Source organism: Scyliorhinus canicula, chromosome 12 (assembly GCF_902713615.1).
Source record: "Scyliorhinus canicula chromosome 12, sScyCan1.1, whole genome shotgun sequence".
NCBI lineage: Eukaryota > Metazoa > Chordata > Chondrichthyes > Carcharhiniformes > Scyliorhinidae > Scyliorhinus > Scyliorhinus canicula.
The window spans coordinates 164,344,554-164,363,407 of NC_052157.1; the positions used below are offsets into that span (position 1 = coordinate 164,344,554).

Consider the following 18,854-nt stretch of genomic DNA (forward strand, 5'->3'; position numbering starts at 1 on the left):
CTGAAAGTTGCCACCCAGGTTAATAGGGCTGTTAAGAAGGCATATGGTGTGCTAGCCTTTATAAGCAGGGGGATTGAGTTTCGGAACCACAAGGTCATGCTGCAGCTGTACATAACTCTGGTGCGGCCGCACCTGGAGTACTGCGTGCAGTTCTGGTCACCACATTATAGGAAGGATGTGGAAGCTTTGGAAAGGGTTCAGAGGAGATTTACTAGGATGTTGCCTGGTATGGAGGGAAGGTCTTACGAGGAAAGGCTCAGGGAATTGAGGTTGTTTTCGTTAGAGAGGAGAAGGCTGAGAGGTGACTTAATAGAGACATATAAGATAGTCAGAGGGTTAGATAGGGTGGACAGTGAGAGTCTTTTTCCTCGGATGGTGATGACCAACACGAGGGGACATAGCTTTAAATTGAGGGGTGATAGATATAGGACAGAAGTCAGAGGCAGTTTCTTTACTCAGAGAGTAGTAGGGGTGTGGAACGCCCTGCCTGCAACAGTAGTAGACTCGCCAACTTTAAGGGCATTTAAGTGGTCACTGGATACATATGGATGAAAATGGAATAGTGTAGGTCAGATAGGCTTCAGATGGTTTCACAGGTCGGCGCAACATCGAGGGCCGAAGGGCCCGTACTGCGCTGTAGTGTTCTATGTTCTAACTGAAAAGCTGACAGGGAGAGAATGACAGAAGAAAACATAAAATGTTTAAAGAAACTCAATATTCAACATTTTGTCGGGTTTTGAATCATAACCATCAACTAAGCTGACGTGCAATCGTTGAACACAGAGCCATGTGGCCATCTGAAACCTCATCACAAACTATCATCTGCTCACTTTAGAACCTCTGCCAAATGAAAGGTCAAATTCTGCTTCAGCAGAAAGAACTAATTTGAATTCAATATTTCTACCACTAGTGATCAAAGGCCTGTAGTCAGGAAGTAAATGAGATAAGACAAATTTCAAAAATGATCTTTCATGATCCGGAATCATTAATGCAATCAACAGATTGGCATGGATCGAAGCTCCAGATTGTCTGTTATTCCTAGACACAAGATTCCCACTTTCAGAATACAGGACTAGCAGTGAATGTTGGTTTTGAACTTTAGCATGCAAATTCTGCAGTTAACTCCAATGCAGTTTAGAGGACAATTCACAAATGTCTTAATTGTTTTATGCAGCAAGATGCATTTTCCCTTTGGAAGGAAGCAGACTGAGACAGTCCGTCTCACACAATTCACAGAAACCCACAAACGGCAAAAGATATGTTGCTACAGTTATTAATGCATGAATTAAATCTGCAATAATAAGGAGAACAAATCAGAAGAGGCCTAAGGAATATGAAATGTTGGCTGCATGTGGCAGTTGTCCTCCACACCCGTCCCCAACATCACACCTTGTCAAATAGTGAAAGATGCCAAAATTCCAAACAGCAGTATCCCAACCCCACTGCAGCACCTCCCCAGAATTGGGTGATATTCTCTTGGGTTACGAATAAATGAGAAAGACAAATGTTATTGAAGTTTAGGGAACTACAAAGCATGAAACAATTTGTCACATTTTTTGAAGAAACCACGTGAAGAGACAAGATCCAGTACAAATTGCAAAACCAACCCTGGAAACCTGAGTGGTACAGCAGCACAGTGGTTAGGACTGTTGCTTCATATCGCCAGGGGCCCGGGTTCAATTACCGGCTTGGCTCACTGTCTGTGTGGAATCTGCATGTTCTCCCCATGTCTCCGGGGGTTTCCTCCCACAAGCCCCAAAAGACGGGTTGTTAGGTAATTTGGGTATTCTGAATTCTCCCTCAGTGTACACGAACAGGTGCCGGAATGTGGCGACTGGGGGATTTTCACAGTATCTATACTGCAGTGTTAATGTAAGCCTACGTGTGACAATAATAAAGATTACAAACAAAGAGGAGAGAAGATAGAATTAATGGCAACGAGTAATTGCAGCAGTGCCGTTGCTAGGTCGGTGCTGCACTTGACAAAATATTGCTGCATCTTATGAATGTACAAATTAAAAGTCTCAATCTCAGAGTTTCCAGGAACATTACCTCCACAACCTTATAACAACAACAACCAAAATAATGGCAACCTGTAGCACTGAATCCAACAACAGTTATAAAATAAAGTAATATTTTGGCTGTTTATGTCAGCCATCCAGTGATTACACTTCTGCAGACTGGTTGGCACCGGTAAAGTCGTTGCCCTGTGCTGTTAAACACGTTTCCTAAAAAATAAACACAGGCTGTGGGAACTGCTTCAAACAATAAACCAAGTATGGAAAATGTAAAGGTGAGAGAGAAGTTTCAGGTTTCAGCCATGGCTCGGTTCGCAGCACATTCAGCTCCAAGACAGCTTGTAGGATCAACTCTCATTCCACGACCTGAGAAAAATCAAAGCAGAGATTCTGGAACAGTATTGAGGGAGTGTTTACACTGTCAGAGGTGCTGGTTTGCGCAGTATTGAGGGAGTGTTTACACTGTCAGAGGTGCTGGTTTGCGCAGTATTGAGGGAGTGTTTACACTGTCAGAGGTGCCGGTTTGCGCAGTATTGAGGGAGTGTTTACACTGTCAGAGGTGCTGGTTTGCGCAGTATTGAGGGAGTGTTTACACTGTCAGAGGTGCTGGTTTGCGCAGTATTGAGGGAGTGTTTACACTGTCAGAGGTGCCGGTTTGCGCAGTATTGAGGGAGTGTTTACACTGTCAGAGGTGCCGGTTTGCACAGTATTGAGGGAGTGTTTACACTGTCATAGGTGCTGGTTTGCGCAGTATTGAGGGAGTGTTTACACTGTCAGAGGTGCTGGTTTGCGCAGTATTGAGGGAGTGTTTACACTGTCAGAGGTGCCGGTTTGCGCAGTATTGAGGGAGTGTTTACACTGTCAGAGGTGCTGGTTTTCACAGTATTGAGGGAGTGTTTACACTGTCAGAGGAGCCGGTTTGCGCAGTATTGAGGGAGTGTTTACACTGTCAGAGGTGCCGGTTTGCACAGTATTGAGGGAGTGTTTACACTGTCAGAGGAGCCGGTTTGCGCAGTATTGAGGGAGTGTTTACACTGTCAGAGGTGCTGGTTTGCACAGTATTGAGGGAGTGTTTACACTGTCAGAGGTGCCGGTTTTCACAGTATTGAGGGAGTGTTTACACTAGCAGAGATAGAGAAATACAGCACAGAACAGGCCCTTCGGCCCACGATGTTGCGCCGAACTTTTGTCCTAGGTTAATCATAGAATTTTGGACAATTTTTCATGGCCAATCCACCCAACCTGCACATCTTTGGACTGTGGGAGGAAACCGGAGTACCCGGAAGAAACCCACGCAGTCACGGGGAGGATGTGCAGACTCCACACAGACAGTGACCCAAGTCGAAATCGAACTTGGGACCCTGGAGCTGTGAAGCAATTGTGCTATCCACAATGCTACCCTTAAGAAGTTAACCTACACTCCATTATTCTACCCTAATCCATGCACCTATCCAATAGCCGCTTGAAGATCCCTAACGTTTCCGACTCAACTACTTCCACAGGCAGTGCATTCCATACCCCCACTACTCTCTGGATAAAGAACCTACCTCTGACATCCCCTCTATATCTTCCACCATTTATCTTAAATTTATGTCCCCTTGTAATGGTGTGTTCCACCCGGGGAAAAAGTCTCTGACTGTCTACTCTATCTATTCCCCTAATCATCTTATAAACCTCTATCAAGTCGCCCCTCATCCTTCTCCGTTCTAATGAGAAAAGGCCTAGCACCCTCAACCTTTCCTCGTATGACCTACTCTCCATTCCAGGCAACATCCTGGTAAATCTCCTTTGCACCTTTTCCAAAGCTTCCACATCCTTCCTAAAATGAGGCGCCCAGAACTGCACACAGTACTCCAAATGTGGCCTGACCAAGGTTTTGTACAGCTGCATCATCACCTCACGGCTCTTAAATTCAATCCCTCTGCTAATGAACACTAGCACACCATAGGACTTCTTCACAGCTCTATCCACTTGAGTGGCAACTTTCAAAGATCTATGAACATAGACCCCAAGATCTCTCTGCTCCTCCACATTGCCAAGAACCCTACCGTTAACCCTGTATTCCGCATTCATATTTGTCCTTCCAAAATGGACAACCTCACACTTGTCAGGGTTAAACTCCATCTGCCACTTCTCAGCCCAGCTCTGCATTCTATCTATGTCTCTTTGAAGCCGACAACAGCCCTCCTCACTATCCACAACTCCACCAATCTTCGTATCATCTGCAAATTTACTGACCCACCCTTCAACTCCCTTATCCAAGTCGTCAATGAAAATCACAAACAGCAGAGGACCCAGAACTGATCCCTGCGGTACTCCACTGGTAACTGGGCTCCAGGCTGAATATTTGCCATCCACCACCACTCTCTGTCTTCTATCGATTGGCCAGTTTGTTATCCAACTGGCCAAATTTCCCACTATCCCATGCCTCCTTACTTTCTGCACAAGCCTACAATGGGGAACCTTATCAAATGCCTTACTAAAATCCATGTACACTACATCCACTGCTTTACCTTCATCCACATGCTTGGTCACCTCCTCAAAGAAGTCAATAAGACTTGTGAGGCAAGACCTACCCCTCACAAATCCGTGCTGACTATCCCTAATCAAGCAGTGCTTTCCAGATGCTCAGAAATCCTATCCCTCAGTACCCTTTCCATTACTTTGCCTACCACCGAAGTAAGACTAACTGGCCTGTAATTCCCAGGGTTATCCCTATTCCCTTTTTTGAACAGGGGCACGACATTCGCCACTCTCCAATCCTCTGGTACCACCCCTGTTGACAGCGAGGACGAAAAGATCATTGCCAACGGCTCTGCAATTTCATTTCTTGCTTCCCATAGAATCCTTGGATATATCCCGTCAGGACCGGGGGACTTGTCTATCCTCAAATTTTTCAAAACGCGCAACACATCTTCCTTTCTAACAAGTATCTCCTCGAGCTTATCAGTCTGTTTCACACTGTCCTCTCCAACAATATGGCCCCTCTCGTTTGTAAATACTGAAGAAAAGTACTTGTTCAAGACCTCTCCTATCTCTTCAGACTCAATATGCAATCTCCCGCTACTGTCCTTGATCGGACCTACCCTCGCTCTAGTCATTCTCATATTTCTCACATATGTGTAAAAGGCCTTGGGGTTTTCCTTGATCCTACCTGCCAAAGATTTTTCATGCCCTCTCTTAGCTCTCCTAATCCCTTTCTTCAGTTCCCTCCTGGCTATCTTGTATCCCTCCAGCACCCTGTCTGAACCTTGTTTCTTCAGCCTTACACAAGTCTCCTTCTTCCTCTTAACAAGACATTCAACCTCTCTTGTCAACCATGGTTCCCTCACTCGACCATCTCTTCCCTGCCTGACAGGGACATACATATCAAAGACACGCAGTACCTGTTCCTTGAACAAGTTCCACATTTCACTTGTGTCCTTCCCTGACAGCCTATGTTCCCAACTTTTGCACTTCAATTCTTGTCTGACAGCATTGTATTTACCCTTCCCCCAATTATAAACCTTGCCCTGTTGCACGCACCTATCCCTCTCCATAACTAAAGTGAAAGTCACAGAATTGTGGTCACTACCTCCAAAATGCTCCCCCACTAACTCCAAAATGCTCCCCCACTAACAAATCTATCACCTGCCCTGGTTCATTACCAAGTACTAAATCCAATATGGCCTCCCCTCTGGTCGGACAATCTACATACGGTGTTAGAAAAGCTTCCTGGACACACTGCACAAACACTACCCCATCTAAACTATTTGATCTAAAGAGTTTCCACTCAATGTTTGGGAAATTGAAGTCACCCATGACTACTACCCTGTGACTTCTGCACCTTTCCAAAATCTGTTTCCCAATCTGTTCCTCCACATCTCTGCTGCTATTGGGGGGCCTATAGAAAACTCCCAACAAGGTGACTGCTCATTTCCTATTTCTGACTTCCAACCCATATTACCTCAGTAGGCAGATCCCCCTCGAACTGCCTTTCTGCAGCTGTTATACTATCTCTAATTAACAATGCCACCCCCCCACCTCTTTTACCATCCTCTCTAATCTTGTTGAAACATCTATAACCAGGGACCTCCAACAACCATTTCTGCCCCTCTTCTATCCAAGTTTCCGTGATGGCCACCACATCGTAGTCCCAAGTACCGATCCATGCCTTAAGTTCACCCACCTTATTCCTGATGCTTCTTGCATTAAAGTATACACACTTCAACCCATCTCCTTGCCTGCAAGTACTCTCCTTTGTCAGTGTTACCTTTCCACTGCATCACTACGTGCTTTGGCGTCCTGAATATCGGCTTCCTTAGTTGCTGGACTACAGATCCGGTTCCCATTCCCCTGACAAATTAGTTTAAACCCTCCCGAAGAGTACTAGAAAACCTCCCCTCCAGGATATTGGTGCCCCTCTGGTTCAGATGCAACCCGTCCTGCTTGTACAGGTCCCACCTTCCCCAGAATGCGCTCCAATTATCCAGATACCTGAAGCTCTCCCTCCTACACCATTCCTGCAGCCACGTGTTCAACTGCACTCTCTCCCTATTCCTAGCCTCGCTATCACGTGGCACCGGCAACAAACCAGAGATGACAACTCTGTCTGGCCTTTAACTTCCAGCCTAACTCCCTAAACTTGTTTATTACCTCCACACCCTTTTTCCTACCTACGTCGTTGGTACCAATGTGCACCACGACTTCTGGCTGCTCACCCTCCCCCTTCAGGATCCTGAAGACACGATCCAAGACATCCCTGGCCCTGGTAGGCAACATACCTTTCGGGAGTCTCGCTCGCGACCACAGAATCTCCTATCTATTCCCCTAACCATTGAATCTCCTATTACTATTGCTTTTCTATGCTCCCCCCTTCCCTTCTGAGCCCCAGAGCCAGACTCAGTGCCAGAGACCTGGCCGCTGGGGCCTTCCCCCGGTAGGTCATCCCCCCCAACAGCATCCAAAACGGTATACTTGTTTTGAAGGGGAACGGCCACCAGGGATCCCTGCACTGTTTGCCTGTTAGTTTTCTTTCCCCTGACTGTAACCCAGCTACTCTTGTCCAGTACCTTTGGTGTGGCTACCTCCCTGTAACTCTTCTCGATAACCCCCTCTGCCTCCAGGATGATCCGAAGTTCATCCAGCTGCAGCTCCAGTACCTTAACACGGTCTCTGAGGAGCTGGAGTTGGGTGCACTTGCCGCAGGTATAGTCAGCGGGGACACCAGTGGTGCCGGTTTGCGCAGTATTGAGGGAATGTTTACACTGTCAGAGGTGCTGGTTTGCACAGTATTGAGGGAGTGTTTACACTGTCAGAGGTGCCGGTTTGCACAGTATTGAGGGAGTGTTTACACTGTCAGAGGAGCCTGTTTTCACAGTATTGAGGGAGTGTTTACACTGTCAGAGGTGCTTGTTTGCGCAGTATTGAGGGAGTGTTTACACTGTCAGAGGAGCCTGTTTTCACAGTATTGAGGGAGTGTTTACACTGTCAGAGGTGCCTGTTTTCACAGTATTGAGGGAGTGTTTACACTGTCAGAGGTGCCGGTTTGCGCAGTACAGTATTGAGGGAGTGTTTACACTGTCAGAGGTGCTGGTTTGCGCAGTATTGAGGGAGTGTTTACACTGTCAGAGGTGCCGGTTTGCACAGTATTGAGGGAGTGTTTACACTGTCAGAGGTGCTGGTTTGCGCAGTATTGAGGGAGTGTTTACACTGTCAGAGGTGCTGGTTTGCGCAGTATTGAGGGAGTGTTTACACTGTCAGAGGAGCCTGTTTTCACAGTATTGAGGGAGTGTTTACACTGTCAGAGGAGCCGGTTTGCACAGTATTGAGGGAGTGTTTACACTGTCAGAGGAGCCTGTTTTCACAGTATTGAGGGAGTGTTTACACTGTCAGAGGTGCTGGTTTGCGCAGTATTGAGGGAGTGTTTACACTGTCAGAGGAGCCGGTTTTCACAGTATTGAGGGAGTGTTTACACTGTCAGAGGAGCCTGTTTTCACAGTATTGAGGGAGTGTTTACACTGTCAGAGGTGCTGGTTTGCGCAGTATTGAGGGAGTGTTTACACTGTCAGAGGTGCCTGTTTTCACAGTATTGAGGGAGTGTTTACACTGTCAGAGGTGCTGGTTTGCGCAGTATTGAGGGAGTGTTTACACTGTCAGAGGTGCTGGTTTGCGCAGTATTGAGGGAGTGTTTACACTGTCAGAGGAGCCTGTTTTCACAGTATTGAGGGAGTGTTTACACTGTCAGAGGAGCCGGTTTGCACAGTATTGAGGGAGTGTTTACACTGTCAGAGGAGCCTGTTTTCACAGTATTGAGGGAATGTTTACACTGTCAGAGGTGCCGGTTTGCGCAGTATTGAGGGAGTGTTTACACTGTCAGAGGTGCTGGTTTGCACAGTATTGAGGGAGTGTTTACACTGTCAGAGGTGCCGGTTTGCACAGTATTGAGGGAGTGTTTACACTGTCAGAGGAGCCTGTTTTCACAGTATTGAGGGAGTGTTTACACTGTCAGAGGAGCCGGTTTGCACAGTATTGAGGGAGTGTTTACACTGTCAGAGGAGCCTGTTTTCACAGTATTGAGGGAGTGTTTACACTGTCAGAGGTGCTGGTTTGCGCAGTATTGAGGGAGTGTTTACACTGTCAGAGGTGCTGGTTTGCGCAGTATTGAGGGAATGTTTACACTGTCAGAGGAGCCGGTTTTCACAGTATTGAGGGAGTGTTTACACTGTCAGAGGAGCCTGTTTTCACAGTATTGAGGGAGTGTTTACACTGTCAGAGGTGCCGGTTTGCACAGTATTGAGGGTGTGTTTACACTGTCAGAGGTGCCGGTTTGCACAGTATTGAGGGTGTGTTTACACTGTCAGAGGAGCCGGTTTGCGCAGTATTGAGGGAGTGTTTACACTGTCAGAGGAGCCGGTTTGCGCAGTATTGAGGGAGTGTTTACACTGTCAGAGGTGCCGGTTTGCGCAGTATTGAGGGAATGTTTACACTGTCAGAGGAGCCGGTTTTCACAGTATTGAGGGAGTGTTTACACTGTCAGAGGTGCCGGTTTGCGTAGTATTGAGGGAGTGTTTAGACTGTCAGAGGAGCCGGTTTGCGCAGTATTGAGGGAGTGTTTACACTGTCAGAGGTGCCGGTTTGCACAGTATTGAGGGAGTGTTTACACTGTCAGAGGAGCCGGTTTGCACAGTATTGAGGGTGTGTTTACACTGTCAGAGGAGCCGGTTTGCGCAGTATTGAGGGAGTGTTTACACTGTCAGAGGAGCCGGTTTGCACAGTATTGAGGGAGTGTTTACACTGTCAGAGGTGCCGGTTTGCGCAGTATTGAGGGAGTGTTTACACTGTCAGAGGAGCCGGTTTGCACAGTATTGAGGGTGTGTTTACACTGTCAGAGGTGCCGGTTTGCACAGTATTGAGGGTGTGTTTACACTGTCAGAGGAGCCGGTTTGCGCAGTATTGAGGGAGTGTTTACACTGTCAGAGGAGCCGGTTTGCGCAGTATTGAGGGAGTGTTTACACTGTCAGAGGTGCCGGTTTGCGCAGTACAGTATTGAGGGAGTGTTTACACTGTCAGAGGTGCTGGTTTGCACAGTATTGAGGGAGTGTTTACACTGTCAGAGGTGCTGGTTTGCACAGTATTGAGGGAGTGTTTACACTGTCAGAGGTGCTGGTTTGCGCAGTATTGAGGGAGTGTTTACACTGTCAGAGGTGCCTGTTTTCACAGTATTGAGGGAGTGCTTACACTGTCAGAGGTGCCGGTTTGCACAGTATTGAGGGAGTGTTTACACTGTCAGAGGAGCCTGTTTTCACAGTATTGAGGGAATGTTTACACTGTCAGAGGTGCCGGTTTGCGTAGTATTGAGGGAATGTTTACACTGTCAGAGGTGCCGGTTTGCGCAGTATTGAGGGAGTGTTTACACTGTCAGAGGTGCCGGTTTGCGCAGTATTGAGGGAGTGTTTACACTGTCAGAGGTGCTGGTTTGCGCAGTATTGAGGGAGTGTTTACACTGTCAGAGGAGCCTGTTTTCACAGTATTGAGGGAGTGTTTAGTCTGTCAGAGGTGCCGGTTTTCAGATGTGTCCTTAAATCCACTTGGGTGGATTTAAAAGATCCTATATTCCGAAAAACAGGTGTCCTGGCCAATATTTACATCTCAATGAACTCCACAAGAGCAGATTATGTGGCATTATGACTATGCTGCTTGTGGGAGCTTGTGTGTGTAACCTGGCTGCGGTATTTCCCAGGTCACAACAGAGACGTCACTTCAAAAAGTACCTATTTGTCTGTGAAGTGCTTTCAGATATTTGCTGGTCATGAAGAGCGATGTAAATACAAGCCTTTTTTTCTTTCATGTTCCAAGCCAATGTTGAAGTGAACAGAATGAAAGTATGACTCCACATTGACATGTGTAAAACCCCTTCCATTAACTCAGTACAACACCTGTTTTTTCTTCAGTTTGAGGATCTGCTGCTCCACTTTGGCTATTTCTCGGTCTACACGGTCCATGCTCTGGATGAGCTCCTCTTTGGATAGTTTAGAAGGGGATGAATCTTGTTCATCTCCAGCCTGCTGGTTAGTCGTCGGTGACGATGGAACATCAGCCTTCATTGAAAAAGCCTCCTTAAAAATAAAAATAAGAAGTCTGAGAGGGTAGGGAGAAGGTGAGCAGGTTTCATACATTTCATTTGCAGGAGGTCTAAGCAAGGTTGATTGGTACACTTGTTATGGAAAGGAATTAAGCAGAGGAGAACTAAACACAGCTGCTGCTCTGCTCCTGTCAGAGGAACAAGAACCTCTTGCTGTCCTCACTTTACATCATTACTGACCACGGCACAGGAAATATTCATCGGAATGCATTAAAAAGATGGAGACTTGGGCTAATACAGAAATATTCCTGGTAGGTGACAACAGAAAGGATTCAAACCGCAAAATGAAGATTTCCCTCTAATGTCCAGGAATTGGTGAAGAGAAATGATGATCTGATGGAATTCCAATGAAATGTTTTCAAATTCAAATTTATATTCTCAAAAGGATCGTAGAGTCAGAGGAACATTTTATCAAGTTTCTTAAAGAATCAAATCAAAGCTGTTAAGCTCATAAGCTATTGTTTAGTCAAACTGAAAATTGTCCGGTGGTTCCTCCACTGAAATGGATACAACAATCTCTTGCAGTTAAATGCTCACCTTTTCTGCAAACCTTCCTGGACAAAGGGTTGATAATGTTGGAAAAGGCAGCTTTGATGGGAGAAAACTTGCTGCACATGTTTTATTCATGAAAAGACTAAAGCGATTCAATACTTAAAAGCACAGATTATGACTATAGGTCTATCAGATCCTTACTAAATACACATACTGACATGAAAGATTGAGAGTTTTTTTTTACCAATACCAGTTGAAATGTTCTCACCTTTGTTTTATTCTCTCTGCTTCCCTTTGTCCAGAGTGCTACCACAAGAGGCGAATAACTTAGATGTATATAAAATGAAGCTAGATAAACTAAGAAAGCAGTAGAAGTATATGTTGACAGTGTGAGATTAGGTAGGGCAGGAGGAGACTGATGTGAAGCACCACTGACATCAACTTTCCTGTTTCTGTGCTGTCCATTCTATATAATCCCATACAAAAGGGATTTTTCCGGCTCTCTATCCTAAATCATTCACATTTAATCTTATATCTATGTCACCTTACTTTATAACCTTAACCACTAGTGTGACCAGAGTCGTTATTATTTTGGGGGGGATTATTGTGTTATTCAGTGGAACAAGCTTGTGGGTCTGTATGTGTGTGTGTAAATAATTTCAATTGAAAACAGAATGTCTGCAAGGTTTAGGACATCAAAGAAGTGTATGTATTAAAGGCAAGCATTTGAAGTAGGCATAGTCGAATGAATGTCTCATAAGTAAACAAGCAGTAGGTAGAAATTTGCATTCGGAGGTAGGTATAGGTTTGGATTTTTACCTATTTAATTCCAAAGGGGAGTAAAAGGGTTCACAACTTGTAAAAAATAATTAATTAACAAGGAAAGCTTATACAATTTTATTTGACCCAAAAGTGGGAGCAATAGGGAGACCATGAAGATTTGTTTTGGGAAAGTTAAGTTCAAATTAGTGGAAAGGATAAATAAATCAAAGATGAATGCCAAAAATATTTTTTAAGGAGATATTGAGAGTTTAGGTATGATGGCGATGTGAAAGTTCCTGGATATTGCTGTGTTGGGAGGAAAAAAGTCATAGATGCAGCCTTTCTGGCCAAGCCAGCAAAGTATCTGTTTTTCAGAAGCAGAGTTTGTTTTGCAGTTTCTTGAATTTCCACAGCAAAGTAGAAATGATTGATAAGTCCTATGGTATACCTTTCCTGTAGTAGCAGTCAATTTGCCTTGTAGAAATATTACTGGATTTTTACAGTAAGTAGTTGTACAACACAAGGTTAAAAAGTCCAACAGGCTTGTTTCGAATCACTAGCTTTCGGAGCACAACTCCTTCCTCAGGTGAAAGGAGGAGCAGTGCTTCGAAAGCTAGTGTTTGAAACAAACCTGTTGGACTTTAACCTGGTGTTGTAAGACTTCTTACTGTGCTCACCCCAGTACAACGCCGGCATCTTCACATCATGGATTCTTATAGTTGAACATTTGTACGGGATTGTTGCCTGGTTGATGTTTACTTGTGAATGTGACCAAGTGGGGAATCTTCTTGGAGGAATGTTTTGAAAGGCTAATTTTAACTCTGTTAGTGTAATCCTGTGTGCTTAAGTTTTCCTAAATGTTTTAATTTGATGTTAAAAATCCCAAAGTGTTTCTGGAATTTGTGGCTTTTGAAATTAGTAAACTTTTCTCCTTGTTGTAAGAATAGATAAAAGGATTGTGGTGCATGTATCAAGTTCCCCTTCCGGATTTGATTTGCGTGGAAATTAAATCTCCTGCATCATAACAACTAGAAACCAGTTCAATCCCATGATAATTTTAATTGTTCATCCACTCTGTCCAATCCTATTATAATTTTAAACAGCTCTCATATATCACCTCAAAATCCTATTGTTCTCTTGAAAACAACCCCGATTTTATTTTGCAGTCTTCATAACTGTATAGTAGAAACAGGAACATCACTACTTTAAGCCACACGCCATCCTGACTTGTAACTTTATCCTTCGCTGTTGCTGCATCAAAATCCTGGAACTCCCTTTCAAACAGCATTGTGGGTGTTCCTAAATCACATGGACAGCAGCAATTCAAGAAGGCAGCTCACCACCAACTACTCGAGGACAATTAGGGATGGGCAATAAATGCTGGTCGAGCTAGCTACATCTCACAAACAAATAAAATTCCTCATAACAGCGATAGAATTAGCACCACAGGTGGCAGACCCCTTATCCGGTGTCCCAACACCACCAATCAGAAACTTGATGAATCGCAGCATGGTGGTGCAGTGGTTAGCGCTGCTGCCTTATGGCGCCAAAGATCCGGATTCGATCCCGGCATCGGGTCACTATCTGTGTGGAGTTTGCACATTCTTCCCGTGTGCAGGGTAGGTGAATTGGCCATGCTAAATTGCCCCTTAATTGGTAAATAAATGAATAGGGTAACTTAAAAATAAAAAAATAATTTAAAAAATGTAATTAAGAAAAGAAACTTGATGACTCGGTACAATCAGGGGAGGCAGCAGCGTAGTAGTATTGTCACGGACTAGTAATCCAGATACCCCGAGTAATGCTCCGAGGGCTGGAGTAGACGGAAATAACTTCACCCCTTGGTGAATAAAAGTAAGCACCCCCATCAGTAAGATCTTTATAATCATTGGCAACTTCTTTTTTTAAATTTAGAGTACCCAATTCATTTTTCCAATTAAGGGGCAATTTAGCGTGGCCAATCCACCTAGCCTGCACATTTTTGTGTTGTGGGGTTGAGACCCACACAGACACGGGGATAACTCCACAGTCAGTGACCCAGGGCCGGGATCGAACCTGGGACCTCGGCGCCGTTCGACCCTCGTGCTATCATTAGCAACTTATAAGGGATAATTCCAGCTTCCCTTAATTTTTTGTCCATAGAATACTTCTGCTTTGAAATAAAGAGTCCTTTAATGGTTTGGATGAGTTACTAAGACCGACAAGGCAAGAGCTGAATTAATATCAACAGCTCATGGTGCCATAAGCACCCATTGCAACTGCTTCTGTGAGTTTGGTTCCCTTACAATGGCGAGCACATCTGCCTCACAGCGTCAGGGGCTGGGTTCAATTCCCACCTTGGGTGACTGTGTGGAGTTTGCACGTTCTGCCCGTGTCTTTATGGGTTTCCTCCGGGTGTTCCGGTTTCGGCCCACAGTCCAACGGTGTGTAGATTAGATGGATTGGCCATGTTAAATTGTCCCTTAGTGTCCAAAGGTCAGGTGGGTGACGGGGTTGTGAGGGAGTGGGCCTAGCTAGGTGGGGTGTTCTTTCAGAGGGTTGGTGCAGATACGATGGACCGAATGGCCTCCTTCTGCACTTTTAGGGATTCTCTGATTTTATTCCATGACCAGAACACCCACAGACTCAGCACTGTGAAGTCAGATCAGTCAGAATGCCAAGTGCACACGGCTATGACAAACTGGCGGTGGTCCACATGGCCACCTTAGATGGTGCCCTATATATCAGGAACTGGCATCATCTATCACAGGTACCCGAACCAGCACCACCAACTGCCACAGAGGCTGACACACCGAGTCCACAATCTGCGAGCCCTGCACTGGTCGACATGGAGCCCACACCTGTTCCAATGCAGCAAACACTGCAGCCACTGTGCACACCTCAGGAAAGCCAGGTGGACAATAGCATGGGTGCTTCCCAAGCACAGTCAACTGGTGTAATTATACTTTCGGGGCAGCTGGGTAGACCAAACTCCAAGCTCAAGGACTATGTACTGACCTGTGTGCAGGTGTGCTATTTTGTTTACAACGGGGAGGGGACACGCTTGGGCTTTGCGTCAGTTTTTGTGGCCCAAGCTCACGCTCTGTGCAATCTAAACATTCACTTTTCTGTTACTGCATCAACATTGTTCTTTGCATGCGAGTACGATCGTCCCAATGTGTATTCATGGATATATTGCCATGGCTTGTACTCAGGGAATGATGTGTTATTCTCACCAGTCTGGCTACAAGCAGGGCATGTACAAACTGAAGATTTTATAATAAACAGTTTTAAGTTGTAGTCCTTTGTAATCGTTCCTAGACAGCCCAGCAACTTTACACTAACAATCATAGATAAGGCATAATAAATAGCTATTCTACAGAAATACTGTCACAGCAGCTCCCCCAGTGGTCACAATGACTATGAAGTGCATAAATCAGTATTAAAATTGACATATTGCACAGTAATTACTCTCCTTACCTCTCTCTACTACAACAATATGCAAAGCAGTGTACAGTTTCTCTCTTATTAAAATAGTTCATACATCGAGAGTTAATGAGTAAACTTATGGTTGGTTTCCTGTCCAAACAAGGAATATTTTTGCTAAGACTAGGGTTAAGTAATAAATGGAAAGAGGAATCAATACAAAAGATTCACAATTATCTTCAACACCCCTCTGCAATTTTCTTTTTCATTTCAAAAGAGCAGATATTCGTGATATGCTTCTCAAGTTTATAGGCCTGACATGTTAATGGAATATCAACACAGCTGAAACCGTGCCGTGATAGTGAGATATTAGCAACTTTGGTCTAGAAATGGGGTCCAAGGTGTAAGAGGCAATTTTGGAGTTAAACAGACTGAAAGAAAAAACTGCTAGCAGCAGAGTGAGAGGCACACAGCATGAGTAACGTTGTCCCATTCAGACTCAAGCTTGTTAACAAGCTGCCCCATTTCAGCCAGGATGATCTACTCAAGATCCATTGTGGAAGGGCAGCACGGCGGCGCAGTGGTTAGCACGGCCGCCTCACGACGCCGAAGTCCCAGGTTCGATCCCGGCTCTGGGTCAGTCCGTGTGGAGTTTGCACATTCTCCCCGTCTGCGTGGGTTTCGGCCCCACAACCCAAAGATGTGCAGAGTAGGTGAATTGGCCACACTAAATTGCCCCTTAATTGGAAAAAAATAATTGGGTACTTTAAATTTTTTTTAAAAGATCCATTGTGTAAAATTATCATTGATCGTGGAATTAATTGGTTTGCTGATGGCTAAAATCCTTCTTTAATAAGCTGCACATGATGCAATAATGGTGGCATCGCAACGGTTTAACTTTCATTGGAGACACAATATGGACGATCATTTTGCACATTCAGAAAGGATGGGCGAAAACGTAAAGGATAAGGCGTTGTGTTGGTAAGGGCTGTAATCAGCCCATGAGTAAAGGGGAGGAACTCAGATCGGAAGAACAAAATGTCAAATCTGTTTGGGTGGTGTAAGAAATAGCAAGGGACAACAAAGATTGGTAGAAGTTGTTTACAGACCACCAAACAGTAATGGTAGTGTTGGGCATGGTATTAATCAGGAGATTAGAGAAACATGCAGTATGGGTAACAAGCAATCATGGGTGACTTCAATCTGCATAGAGACTGGGTAAATTTAATGAGCTCTCATGCTATGGAAGACGTGTTTCTGGAGTGTGTCAGGGATGGTTTTCCAGGGAAGTATGTTGAGGAGCCAACTAGAGAACAGGCTATTTTAGATCTAGTATTATGTGACAATAAAGGCTAATAAATAATCTTGCTCTGGAACCTTCAGGGATAAGTGATCATAATATGATAGAGTTTTACATTTTGTTTGAACATTAGGTAGTTCAATCTGACGCCAGGGTGCTAAATTTGAACAAAGGAAATGATGAAAGTCTGAGAGGGAGCTTGGCAGAGTTGGATTGGGAAAATACATCAAAAGACAAGATGTTACACGGGCAATAGATAGTCTTTAACGAATTATTACATAATTTACAACAATTAAACATTCCTTCAAGACACAGAATCATTAAAAAAAAGACAACTGTGGATAACAGAGGAAGTTAAGAATTGGATAAGATTAAAAGGAAAGGGTTGTAAAACTGTCAGAAATCTTAGTAAACCTGAGGCTGGTTTAGCTCACTGAGCTAAATCGCTGGCTTTTAAAGCAGACCAAGCAGGCCAGCAGCACGGTTCGATTCCCATACCAGCCTCCCCGGACAGGCACCGGAATGTGGCAACTAGGGGCTTTTCACAGTAACTTCATTGAAGCCTACTCGTGACAATAAGCGATTTTCATTTCATTTCAATTAGGAGCATTTTAGAATATAGCAAAGGAGGACCAAAAACCGAAAAAAGAACGGGAGAATTTAAACTAGAAAAAAACTTACAGAATATAAAACCTGGTGTATAAAAAGGAAGTATCTGGCTCACACAAATGTGGGTTCATTACAGGCAGAGTCAGGAGCATTTCTAATGGGGAATAGAGAAATGCAGAGACACTCGATGATTGCTTCAATTATGAATCCACTGCCACTTAGATAATAATGCAGGTCTGACTGGGCATGGCAACATGGATAAATTAATGAAAAATCTTGTTTGACAAATATGATGGAAGTATTTTGAGGATGTTACATACACAATTGATATAGAGAGGTTGGTGGATGTAGTGTACTTGGATTTTCAGAAGGCCCCCAAAAAAGTCCTCCACTGGAGGTTGGTTAGCAAAATGAAAGCATATGGGACAGAAGATAATATACTGGCACAGATTAAGGATTAGGTAACAGACAGAAAACAGAGAGTAGGAATAAATGCATCATTCGCATGTTGGCAGGCTATGACGAGTGGGGTACCACAAGGATCAGGACCTGGACCCCAGCTGTTCACAATATCTTATTAGTGATTTGGATGTGGGGACCAAATGTAATATTTCCAAGTTCACGGAGCTCACAATGCTCAATGGAAATGTTAGTAGTGAGGAAGGTGCAAAGTGATTTCAAAGAGATGGAACATAATGTAGAAAAAGGTTATCCACTTTGGTAGGAGGAACAGATGAGCAGAACATTTCTTAAATGGTAAGAGATTAGAAAATGTAGATGTCCAAAGGGACAATAAGTCACTGAAAGCTAACATGCAGGTGCAGCAAGCAATTAGGAAAGTTAATGGTATGTTTGCCTTCATCACAAGTGAATTTAAGTATGGTAGTAGCAAGTATAAAAACAGTAAATGCTGGAAAATCTCAGCAGCATCTGTGGAGAGAGGATCAGAGTTAACGTTTCAAGCCCATATGACTCTTCTTCAGTGTTAAAGAGAATCGAGATGTGATGGATTTTGTAGTGTTTAAGAGGGGGTGGAGAAGCTGGAGCAAAATAGACGGTCAGGGATAGGTGGCAGTTAAGAGAGACTCACAAAGATACCATGGGCACAAGACAAAGGGAGCATTAATGGCAGTGTTAAAGAATAATGAAGGTGCTGATACTGGTGTAAAGGTACGGTAGCAGAATGTGTTGAGTAGCAAAGTCTTGTTTCAATTGAATAGAATTTGGGCAGCACTGTAGCATAGTGGTTAGCACAATTGCTTCACAGCTCCAGGGTCCCACGTTCGATTGCCGGCTGGGTCACTGTCTGTGTGGAGTCTGCACGTTCTCCCCGTCTCTGCTTGGGTTTCTTCCGGGTGCTCCGGTTTCCTCCCACAGTCCAAAGATGTGCGGGTTAGGTGGATTGGCCATGCTAAATTGCCCTTAGTGTCCTAAAAGGTTAAGTGGGGGTTGCTGGGTTCAGGGATAGGGTAGATACGTGGGCTTGAGTAGGGTGATCTTTGTAAGGGCCGGTGCAGACTCGATGGGCCGAATGGCCTCCTTCTGCACTGTAAATTCTATAAATAGAATCTTGATAAGACCGCACCTGGAGTAATGTTTTGGTTCACCAATTTGTTCCTGGGATGGCAAGACTGTCCCATGCGGG

At 44.5% G+C, this 18,854-nt stretch overlaps 1 protein-coding gene across 1 annotated transcript in view; it reads right to left on the bottom strand.

The window, feature by feature from the left end:
- ncor1 (nuclear receptor corepressor 1) overlaps positions 1-18,854 on the bottom strand; it is a 356,231-nt gene that overhangs the window by 294,702 nt on the left and 42,675 nt on the right. Inside the window, exon 7 of the mRNA XM_038814799.1 lies at positions 10,436-10,615. Within this exon, the coding sequence (XP_038670727.1) occupies positions 10,436-10,615 (180 nt within the window). The remainder of the gene's footprint in view (positions 1-10,435; positions 10,616-18,854) is intronic.